The sequence below is a fragment of the Thermobia domestica genome, chromosome 5 (genome assembly GCF_964235325.1).
Source record: "Thermobia domestica chromosome 5, izTheDome1.hap1.1, whole genome shotgun sequence".
Lineage (NCBI taxonomy): Eukaryota > Metazoa > Arthropoda > Insecta > Zygentoma > Lepismatidae > Thermobia > Thermobia domestica.
In genome coordinates this window covers 171,851,169-171,864,227 of record NC_137458.1, presented here as the reverse complement: position 1 = coordinate 171,864,227, position 13,059 = coordinate 171,851,169, and the positions used below count along the sequence as shown (strand labels likewise).

General features: G+C 36.8%; 1 protein-coding gene across 1 annotated transcript in view; it reads right to left on the bottom strand.

Annotated features, from left to right (window-relative positions):
• LOC145686279 (FRAS1-related extracellular matrix protein 1-like) overlaps positions 1 to 13,059 on the bottom strand; it is a gene marked incomplete at its 3' end in the record, with an annotated part of 157,231 nt that overhangs the window by 17,569 nt on the left and 126,603 nt on the right. Inside the window, 1 exon segment of the mRNA XM_081759410.1 lies at positions 1,868 to 2,018. Coding sequence (XP_081615536.1) covers positions 1,868 to 2,018 — 151 coding nt within the window.

Here is a 13,059-nt window from a genome sequence, read left to right as displayed (position 1 = left end):
TATGTGTCAGGGAGTGCTTGGATGCACTGTTCCCGAGCCACTCGATTGATCGTCGATACCCAACTGAGTGGCCACCCCGTTCGCTCGACCTGATACCCTTAGACTTTTATCTGTGGGTCCATCTCACGGCACGTGTTTATAAAAAAAACATTGATCTCTGACATCTCGACCGACGAATCAGACACGCTTGTGACTCTGTGATGCCGAAGTGTTATTACATGCCCATCAGGACTGGAAAAAACGTCTTGCAATATGTTTAGCATACAACGGAGAACACATAGATTATATCTTGTAGGATTACATATGCAATGTTTACTTCACAAATTTTTATTACTAATTCAAGTTAGGTGAAAAAAAACCTTCAGATTCGTATTTCTGGTGAGATTCTAGCCTAAAATCATGTGTCGCATGCTCCCTTCCCATTTGAAATATTGGACCTATACTCAAAATGGTGGATTTCAAGATGGCTGCCCTGATGCCAAATGGCTCCATCTGGTGCGCCCCCACTCCAGTTACCCACATCCAAAGTTTCGTAATCTTTCCTCAAGCCGTTTCAAAATAAAAGGGTAATGCTGGATTATGCATCGCCTTATGTGTACCCAGATGGTTATCAAAATAATAGAAACACCTAAAAAAAATAGTGCAACTTAATACAAATTATTACTTCGTTGGACCACCTTTCGGTCACAGAACAGATATGATGAAATTTGGAATAGAGTACTCGTAACTGGTAGCAAGTGGAATATTACACCATTCGGCATGCAGTGCATCAGAGAGGATGGAGGCGGAAATCTACACCGGATTCATGTTTCCAAAACGGATTATACATGTTTTAATATGTTAGGGTCCTAAGATCAGGCGGGTGAGAGCAGGTCTTTAACTTTATCCTGATGTTTCTCAGACCACGTCGCAACAACTCCAATTGTGTGAATGGACGCATTATAATCCTGGAATATGATGACATTGTTCGGAAAAACATCTGGGCCTAAGATGCACATGGTTCACTAAAACGGCGGTGACGCACAAGCAGTGATGCAGCTGGTAAGCATCAGCACAAGGTCCACAGAAACCCAGGATATTGCGGTCCACAGCACCACAAAACACCACCATGTTTCACGGTTGGGCGGAGACAATGCGGGTCACATGCTTCTTCTGGTGTCTCCGCTCATATATACGGCCCGGGGTTTGAAATAAGGTGAATGATGACTCATCTGACCATGTCACACATTTCCAGTTATCAGAGGTCCACGTTGCATGTTCGCTGTACCACTGACGTCGTGCTAAAGCGTGATTGTTCCTTATAAGCGGTTTCAACGCTACAACCAAACCTCGTACGTACATGTCAGGTTAACTCGTAGCGGACTATGATTGGCTACTCAGGCAGTGGGAAGTGATGCTTGAGTTCGTCCGTCAGCTGGATTGCAGTCGCACGACAGTTCTGAGTGACAATCCGCTTTAATACTCGGCGAGACCTTCACTACTTTTGAGGATATTCTTCCGACCACTGTTCCTCTTCGCTGATGTGATTTGAAATGAGGTTTGTAGGCTATCATCACCATCATCACCTTGGACACCATCCCTTACGATTCTCCAACTCACCAGTTTCTTCACGGTTGCAGTACATAAACAAGAGCTACAATTTACCTCTTTAGTTATTCAATGTACATTATCATCGTCTGCTTACTTAATTGCATATTGCCGTTCTACTGCTCCTGACATAGTACGTCGTTTACCTTAACATACTACCACTAACAGCTTATCGCTGTGTTCGCCGACTGACCGTTACCAACTCAGACATCTGACATATGGTTCTGTTACTTTGATAATCATTTGTATATATTTTACAATACATACATTGAGTAATTACCTTTCTTTCATTGCAAGTACTCGGCCCATTCTGTCAACAACAAGGAATGTAAACTCATCATGAAAAACTTCAGGATCAGGGTTGTCTAACATATAAGCTACTAATCCACTATCCACTTCAAACTGATGAAAACCCTCAGTTCTCATGGTACCTAAATGATCAGAGAAAATAGAAATATTGAATAACTGATAAAACACCAAATTCAAATTTTAAAGAATAGTAATAGACAATGAATCAAACAATCTCAAAACGCAACACATGAAAAATGTCAACATGAACTAATTCTGTTTTATTTCAGAAGATTGCTTTTAGGGATGCATTATACATACTCCATTACTATAATTTTATTTACGAAATTTGGAACATCTTGCATGAAACTAACTAGAAACTCATCGCTATTTCATTTAAAAATATCAATTCACCAGGATTGAAACAATCGTCGAAAGGACTGAATCGCAATTATACATAGAATTTTGTCAAAAATCTGTTGTATGGAACTACGCATAACATAACTTGTGTGTAAATGTCATTTTGAACAAAACTGCTCGACGTTTTTCTTGTCACAGCAAATTCTGGCATTTGCCGTTAGAGCAATAACAAAGATGAGTTCTCTTGTATCAAAAGGCTTCGTATTTTGAAATTAGATACATGAACTCGGCATAGGTGTTTTTTAACGTAATACATTAGATATGTCAAATATGGAGAATTCCTACTTGCTTATTTTGTTGGCATTTTCCAGATGTATTAAGGACTCAATATCTAATTGTTATAACAGAGGAAAGGATGCAATACGTGGACAAACAGACATCAACTTTAAAAATATATAAAAACAATAGTATCGCATTCTACTCTCACTTAACAAACAAGCATATGTCCATTCAAAGGTCATACTGCCAACCAGTTACATATTTTAACCCTATAAGGAAGCAACTCGATTTACATCTTTTTTTTTCAATTACTCGTGGCATTGTTTGAAAGAAATTCATTAAATTCATTTAAATACTATCATATATGCGATTTGTGTAGCTTCCCACGTAACTAAACTAACAAAACTATAGTGACATCAAGCGTTTTCGAGCGCGACAGTGTACTGAAGCAGCGAGAGATGAGATGGTCGTTTCGCTCCATTGCCGCTTGCATGTTACGTCGTGTCAGTCAGTGATTGGATGGTGGTATTCATAATGGAAGACAGAAGGTTCCCATAGGGCTTTCTTCAATGGCTCCGAGACGTATCGAAATGCTTCTGGACAGAATAACCATTTAAGCCGCCCTAATTGGCAGCTTAGTGCAAGCACATACATCACTGTTTCCCCAAAAATTAAAAATCAGCCGCCGCATCCCCCCCAATTTTTCTCTGTTGCTGTTTACAGGTATTCCCACTATTTTATATCCATATATAAAAGGATGGTTTAATAGTGATTGTAGATTGTAGATTCTTCTTCTTCTTCTTCTTATTATTATTATTCCTACTATTATTTCCGCCCCACTTCCTTGTTTCCCGCCTTACGGTCATTCCTACGCATTTCTTTTCTTTGTATCCTGCGCAGGTTTTCCCTGAATGTGTCCACTGTGCCACAAGGAGAATGTGGTAATGGTACCTAGCCAAGGCTTACACCATTCTTTCCCCGGATGTTGTACTGGCTGAGGGACTTATCCCCCTAGACGTTGGCTAGCACAGCTCATCACGGGATATACATGCCACACAATACTTATATTGTGCACTTCCGGTTCAGCTATTCTACAATTGTCAGGGTTTCCACCAGTTTCACCAGGACTATGCCGGAATTATGATCAGTTCGATGTCTAATTCGGTTCTTCACTTCGTGTGCTTATGTAACCCAGCATAGTCTAGTCTTCAAATGTCCGGCATCTTGCAACTTCTTCAGAAATGGCTGTACCGCTAACGAATACCATGTTCTCTATGCACCTCCTTTCGTTTAACCAACGTGAGACACTTTTTTGATCCCCACCATGTCCGGAAATCCCTACGCTTCTTTGAAAAACCCCTTGCGCACGCATCGCAGCGTTTTCAAACATGCACTTTTCAATAGAATAGGTATGACTTCTTAAGTGATGTTTTTAATCGCACTCTCTACGGTGTATTGTTTTCGAACTATTGGCTTCTGAAGTTCATGTTCCCATACTTTCGACACGCTGTCAGTCCTCAATGGGATGGAATTTCCCCCACCTTCACTAAAACTTTTTTGCTTTTTTTTGGATGTACTATCACCCCTCTAAGTTTGTTCCCTTAGTTACAATTCACCCTATATATATATGCAGGGTGTTTCAAAACAACACCGACAACGTTTGGGAGGTGATTCCTGACACCAAAATAAGACAAAAGGTATAGACCAACCTGGGTACACAAATGCTTTCTTTCGGAGTTATAGGCTGCCGAAAACATAAATGAACTATAATGGTCAATAGCTCCAAAACTATGGGACCTACCGTAGTCGGGTAAAGACTTCACTTAGGAACTAATATGTGCGCTATCTGAAAAAAATATTTTTCAGGATCTTAAGATTCTAGCGCAACAATTTTTCTAGAGGGAAGCATATTATTTGAAGTACTTCCCAATTACCTATATAAAAAGTGTCGCGGATGTACTGCAGGATTCTGAAATTTGGAATTAAGATAGGACACATACTAGTTCCTAAGTGAAGTCTTGACCTGACTACGGTAGGTCCCATAATTTTGGGGCTACAGATCTTTAAAGTTCATTTCTTCATGTTGTCGGCAGCCTATAACAGGCCCGTACTGGCTCCAAAATTGTAATCGGGCAAATTGCATTGAAGGGGGCGTACCACCAAAAAGATATTTAGAAAGGCATAATTTTCGTCAATAACTTTTTTTTTTTTTTTTTTTTTTTTTGTTTTTTGTTTTTTGAGAATATTGTCTGACTTCAATTAACTTGAACTATCCTCTACTTTTACTATTCTTTAAAAAAATTGATCAATTTTCAAAAATGTTTATTAGACATTTAAAAAAAAATTACAGAAAAAAATTACACATACATTATAAACAATGTATGAATTCGGAATAACTTATGGCTATTTTCATACTTAACAGAGTAGAGTATGGCAAAAACCTCAGAAATGATAGTTTCCACATTATCACATAACAAACACGAAAGACACATCTGATAGAGAATCGATATTTTTATACACTTGATTACATAGATTATAACTAAAATAAATTACAAAACTGATATATTTCTATATTTACAATTACCTGGTAGAATACAAAATGATAAGCAAATGGCAGCAGGCTTCTAAATATATTCCTTCTTAACAGAGGAAATAGGCACGGATTAAGATATCTAGCAATCTCTTTACTTGTAGAACACAAATAGTGTATAACTTTTTCTACTTCGATTTTAGTGGTGAACTCTCTCTTGAAACTCATTAATAACAGCATTTTCAAATGGACCTGACTCAATGAACTCCCAAACGGTTCTTTATTATTTTCAGTTCGAAAACATCCTTTCGAAACAAAACTGTGTAACAGGAATAGTTAAAATAAATTTGTACACTCTGAACAGTCAAACTGTGTGTAAAGAGCCTGTATTTAAAGAGGACAAGAAAACACAATGAACACATTTGGTACAGAATTTCTTCTTGTCACATGTTTGATCTGTTTGAACTTTATCCCAGAATCCACCTCAAAGAGATCATCAATCTCATTATAGCCATCATCTTCTTGGAGTGCTTGATTGCTTTTATATGCGTAAGTTACATCGTCCCAACAGACTTGTACTAAAGTGTTCCAACTAGTTGGAAAACCTGAAGAGTGCTTACTATAGCGACATCCGTTTGGCAAAGTTCAGTGACTTTATACAGTATTCCATATGGTAATCCCTCGGGAAAATCTTCAAAATTGACTGTATCTAAACAGTCAGCATAAAATTCTTTGTGTGCTGCGAAACGGGTTTCAATATTTGTACTGGCAGTATCCATCATTGTATTGAACACTTTTATTCTGACGCGACCGGACGTTGTGTTGGTTCGTCTCTTGCCTTTTCACCAGGTAAAATTTTAGCAATTGAAAGTCGTTTCTCTGTGAACTCACTATTTACTTTCACACTGGAATTAAGCCCTTCTAACCGCTTGTTAACAGGTTCAACAAAATTGACTGATGCACTAACTAGGGAAGGTCGCGAGGTGTTACTCTGGCTTCATATCGATACTATGCTCAATCTACTCGTTTTTACATATCAAACAATTATGCAAACGGTGAAATCCTCGATCGGAAGTGTGTTCGAATTACGAGCGTTCAAAGTTCAAAATTGAACGGTTTTTGCAACTAGTTTGAAGTTGCGACCACTTTTTGAGATAGACGCTTCATTTTTGGTATCGGGGGGTTTTCTTGGGTACCCAACGCAGTGGTGAGGTAAAAACATATATAGTTTGCAAGATAAGAGCACTTATTGGGAAAGAAGTGAAGGGTAAGGGAATTTGCAAATTACCTCGTGTTTGACACACAGTATATGTAAGATAATAAAAATGTATTTGCTGCCCCTATTTGATTGTATTATCACTCAAATATCACTTTTCTGTGTGGCCACCTTCAAACTAAACAATGACATTTGTCTCTGAAACGCTTTGCCAGGCGTGCGAAATTCAATGAAAAACATCATGGTTCATAATTAATCTTCTGATAATCTATAATGTGATGTTCGTTCCCTTCTGTACGTAGGAATGAGACCAATATTTTCTTTAAAGGCTCTGTCACCAATGTGTTGTTTCGCCTAGATCAGATGTCCAACAAAAATTTTGCATTGGGGCGTACAAAATAGTATCATACATGAAAAACAAAAAATCAGTTTATTGTTAAAATGAAGTTAATCCAAATAAATAATCCACCACAGGCTGGCACTGACAGTGAATACGAATATCAGTTTACACCACCGGCATTTCATTTGTAGTCAATCGCGCAGAATTGGTGCTTCAAACTAATCGCGCTGTGCCAGAGCGGTCGGCTGTGGAACTATCCTGAGCGGTACTCCGAACCCTGTCTGGCTATGCTTATGTATTGCGGAAAACGGTGTTTCAACACATCATTGCTTGCCATGTTTTATAGTCTTCAGCAAATTGAAATGTCGATAATGGGAAAATATTGGTCAAACACCAGGGAATATTTAAAGATATTCAGCGACAAAATTGGCCGAAAAATTAGAAAAACAAAATGATTAGCGGGAATGTGCGCTCAAAGCTGTGAAAAAAGTGGCTTTTACTCTGGAGAAAACCGATGTTTGCGTACATTGTCCCTAGCCGATTTTTTTCCCCACATTTATCGCCGATTATCGTAAAATATTTCCTGACGTTTGGTCACTGTTTTCCAACAATCGCCATTAAAATCCGTTAACAAAGTATAAAAAAAATGCTAGCGATGAGATATTGAAACACCGTCTTTTCAAAGGGGCCGACTGTGTTCGAAGTCTCGTTCACATTAGTTTCGCGGCCAAGCGTTTCGGAGACAAATGTCATTGTTCAATTTGAAGGTGGCTACACAGCAAAGTGCCATTTGAATGACAATACAATGGAACAGAGTTGGCAAATGCATTTTATCAGCCTATCGAAACGGAGCGAAAAACAAAAGGCAATTTGCTGCTTGTAAAACACCATTACCCTTTACCTCTTTCATAATAAGTGTTCTTATCTTGCAAAATGCGTACGTTTTGATCTCATCACTGTGCTGGGCAGGCAAGAAAACCCCTTGATACCAAAAATGAAGCGTTTATCTCAAAAACTAGTTACTTCAAAGCTTTTACAAAATCTGTTCAATTTTGAACTTTGAACGCTCTTAATTCGAACACGCTTCCGATCGAGGATTTCTCCGTTTACGTAATTGTTTGATATGTAAAAACGAGTGGATTGAGCATAGTATCAATATAAGTCAGAGTAACTCCTCGCGATTTTCCCTAGCAGGAACCGCTCCGAAGTCTGCCAGCCTCTTTCAGTTTCTGTGTGATAGAGTTAATCATATTCCAGACTTTAATCTAATGCAAATTCTGATGCAATAAAGCTCACGCATTTAACATGATCGAAAACACACGTGGATATATGCACGCTGTAACAACATTCTACTAGCTGACGAAATACTGCAAAATATTCGCAGCATCAAATCTAGTAATGGCATTGATTGTTTTCCGCGATGAGTGGCTGATGGTATCAAGAACCATGATAAATTCTACGAAGATACATTTTTCTGCAGATTGTTTTCAAGCATTAACTCCTACGTACTTAGTTTATCAGTTCATTCAGTGATGTTCCCGAAGATTTTTGTTAAGGTTGCTTTTTTATTGAGAAATCTTATATCACCGATTGCAGTAAGGCGTAACCGGTAATTTCGTGCTTCCGAACGGATTCTCCAGAGCAACTTTCTCCTATTCGGCTCTTTTATATGAATCACAGAAAAAAAGAACATAACTCCAGCCTCCCAAATAAAATAACTGCTGGTTCAACTTAAGAAGTAACATCACAGACAAACAAGATTTAGCACATGAGAACTGCACCATACATGAACATCATTCATATTTTCTTTCTTCAAGAAAGCTACAACACCCTTGATGCTACTTATTGCACTTACTACACCGCCCACACGACACAATTTTGTCTTCTTCGGAGTCCAATTCTCTCACTCGAAGCCAAGGGTATAAACACCCACCTTTAAATAAGATGGGCAACCAATGGCGCTGATGTCGTGACCAACGAAAAGTACTGAACCTGTGCCATTATCGGGGTGTTTCTGGTTCCGTCACCCACTTTTGAGCAGATTCTGCGACCGATGGAGGCGTACGAGATCTCTTGCTACCTATGATTTCACATTTTCTTCTTTCCTCTTTTACTTTCTTTACTTTTTCTTTTGGTGGGGGCGCACCGGGCATTTGCCCGATTGCCTGATAGGCCAGTGCGGGCCTGGCCTTAACTCCGAAACGAAGCATTTGTGTACCCAGGGTGGTCTATCTATACTTTTTGCCTTATCTTGGTGTCAGGAATCACCTCCCAAACATTGTCGGTGTTTTGAAACACCCTATATATATATATATATATATATATATATATATATATATATATATATATATATATATATATATATATATATATATATATATATATAGATAGATAGATAGATAGCACGAGAGAGAGAAAGAGAATCTGAGTTGAAATTGGAAGGGAAAATAACATTTTGGAAATATTTCAAATGAAGCTCTCTCATGGTTATGTACACTGCGTACGCGCCTCTGGCGCAAGAGACCTGGGTTCGATTCTCGGAAGAAGTTCATGTGGTTGGGATCCCACGTTAAACTATAGGTCTCCGTCTCATATATCCTTGCTGCTGAAACTTAAATCAAATCAAATCAACTCAACAATTGTTCAAATGCTTAACTACTGTCCGGATCAAACCTCTTGACGTTTGGCTAAAGCCAACGGCGCTTAAGAGCGACGTTGTCAGATTTCATTTCCTTTCGTGTACAAGAATAATGTGAAACGTTTCCTTCGTGAAACACAGATGGGAGAACAAAGTAAACCTTCAAACCGAGAAGGTGAAAGAATAAACACTGGTTTAGATTGACTTGTGTATGAAGAAACAATCTTACAATAAAATAACAAACCATTGTGCGTAGAATCATGCTTTTCTCCACTAATTATTTAGAAACAATTTTCTTTTTTCCTAAACATACACTAACTTTATATGAACAAAGACGTTTCTGAGTGCAAATAATGTTTATCTCAAGCATCGACTACTAGACAACCTCGCGTAACTTTCATTGGATATTGTAAAAAGGAGGCCACGCCTTAAACGTCAAGAGGTTTGAGCCAGACAGTACATTCCATTATCAATGCTAATTTCATGCCGTTTAGTACTCCACTACATAAGTCCTAAGTGAGTACTAGTGCTCCATAAGACCTCCCCGCTTGTCTATTGGCTGGTGCGGGTAACTTTGGTACATGACATTCCAGGTTCGATTCCCGGTGAGAAACTGTATTAAAATATGAACATATTATGGTGATTCGGATACCACTTTAAACTGTAGGTCCACATTTCATATAGCTTCGATGCTGAAAAGGGACACTAAACTTAAATGATCAAAAGAGGGTAGTGCTCCGCGACAAATCTAGTTTCCGCAAAAGTCGAAAAAAGTTTGGAAATCGCTGATTTAATATTATTGTTATTAACTCATTATGCATAATTAGTTGGTTGGTTTATAATTTAGTGTCTCATTCAGCACCTAGGATATATGAAACGGATTTACAGTTTAAGGTGGAATTCGAACCACCGCAATGCGTTCAAATTTCAAGGCTCCCTCATCGGAAATAGAATTCTGTACTAAAAATGCGCGCGCTAGCTATTAAATCAACAGGGAAGGCTCAATATGTATAATGTATTAAATTCTAATTTCTGTATTACTTGACACTATATTACTATATTCTTATTTTTCGCTTTCATATATAGAATATATAGATTCAGTATATATTTTATATGCATAATTTTAGAGCCATCAGAATCTTCGTTATGTCACTCTCGTTGGCCTATACAGTTCAACAAACAGGAAAAACAATTAAGATAAAATTCTTCTTCTTCTTCTTCTTCTACTACTACTACTACTACTACTACTACTACTACTACTACTACTACTACTACTACTACTACTACTACTACTACTACTACTACTAATAATAATAATAATAATAATAATAATAATAATAATACTATTATTATTATTATTATTATTATTATTATTATTATTATTATTATTATTATTATTATTATTATTATTATTATTATTATTATTCGTATAATTTTACCTTGATCTAAATTAAGACCTATACTTGCATTGTTAAACTTTTATTCCGTTATTATTTAAAACAATGAAGTAGTTGCTAAGAGTTAAGCTTTTCTCGTTATTGTGGCTAAAATACAATGGATTTAAGTAAGTAGAAAAGTAGTTCCCCAATTTTTTTTTCTATTGGCGTTGAGGCTAAAAACGTCACTAGCAATGAAAATCACAGGCATACATTAGTACTAGCACTCAATTATATAAATGTGCTAGCTTAGAACTTGGCTGTTAAGATTACTTAGGGGCAACAGAGGGAAGGGGAACAGCGCCCTGGAAGAAATCCCTCTATGAAAAGGAAGCTTCGATGGTTGTTTACCTTAATGGTATCTTCCTCAGGTTCCTTTCCCCTTTGTAATTTGCAGGCCATGGGCGCTGAGGGTCTTTATACAATCCATTGGCATCTTTCCAGGCCCGGCAAATTCCCGAAAGATGCCTCACTGGTATGAAAACAATATGCACGATCTTAACTAAAACTAAAATATGCTACAAATGTTAGATTTCGAGTATTTACGTAATCTTCATATGTTGTGATTTCCAAATTCAACTATTTCAAATAATAAAATAAGTTTCACCTGATCACTGATACCTCTATTAAATATTAAAACTTAAAAACATTATTTCAGCCTTTCTTGTATTAATTAATATTATCACTTTCAAAACAATGTGTTATTAAAGGATTTGCATTTGTTTTAATACTTATGGTAATTTTTACAGCACGCAAATCCACTGTTTAGGTGATAATTAAATAAGTTTTTTGTTACAAGGACTAAGTTAAAAGATGAAGAATGACAGAAACCCACGAACCCTACAAAAACCAATACATTATAAATGAATGAATATCGAAAAATACTGAATACGATTGGAAATGGGAGCAAACATATGACAGAAAATGCCATCATATTCAAAGAGAAATATTACTTTATTACCAATTTGAAAACAAGTATTTTTCGAAAATCATGGAAAGTAAAGCAATAACTGTTTTTCTAAATTGTAAAAATACGCATTCACTCAATAAAATTAACAAATCAGACTAGAGAAGACAAAGTGAAGAAGAGAAATATTGCTTAGAAGTAGGACAGCATAATCAGCATAAGCATGTATGCATTTTTTGTAATTGTTTTTTTCATTTTTATTATTATTTTATTACCTTTTTTAACTCTAAGAATAAAATATGCATGCAAACATCTTAATCGCTGATCTCATGTATTTTCAAGATCGGATTTTGAGTTTTGGCCTTGAGTTAAGTCTTACTCTTGAAATTAAAATCGATTAACACTGATCAAATACTTTCTTGACTGTTATTAGCCTTTATGTTAACACATTCTATGAACTGAATAACACAGATCAAACCTCACGGAAGCAACTCCAAAGCCTGGATAGGAAGACGTCGGAAGGATGTGTAAATTGATAACAATAGGATGCCAATAAATTCTGTAATAGCTTTGTTTGAAGGAAACAAGTGGTGAGCTGCCGTTTGACTTTGACAGTGAATACACTATCACGAGTGCAGACTAACAACTTATTACCTTGGATTTTGTTCATTATCCTTTGTTATTACTGAAACCGACAATTCATTGGTTCGGCTCAAGAGTAGAGTCTTCGCCAAGAAGTAGATCCAATTCAACACAGAAGCAACCTGAATTTCAACTAATCCGTCTCAGGAAGACAGTTAACAGCCGAACACTGCAACCATTTCTTCGAAGAGAACTGGACTCATGTCGACTGTGTTAGTTAAGACATGACTTTTAGGCTAAATAGAATACAGACCATCTCTTCAAGAGTAATCTGTTATTACTAAATAGCACATTCATCTTAAGTGATTGAGGCAATCTCATTGGAACTATATTCACCTCCTGATCACCAGATGCTGTGCAGAAAATGTAAATACTAACGTTATTCATTGACTCACACTTAATGGATGTTATTGACATAAAGGCTAAAATTATCATATTAAGTAAATTACAAAATTTTATTTACACTCCACTTTTAATGATAATTCCAACCTTGGTGGTAATAGCTTTTAAACACGTTGGAACGGTTATAAATACTGTGCATTCAAAATGCAAAAGCCCACATCCGCACCATGCTAAGGAAGTAGATTATCACCTGTTTGTATGATACTATGTAGAAAATTATAATTGATATAATAAGTAATGTCATTGGAAGTACTAGATTCAACTTATATTGACTGCACAAAGAAGTCATTTGTAAACCCAACAGAATCTTACCATTTGAAAATCGAACAAAAATCTTACCTGGAAAACTTCCAAACCTGTTAATTTTACTTTTCAAATATTTCCAGGTAAGATATTTGTTAAATTTACCAAGTAATAGTTCGTAACAACTTCAC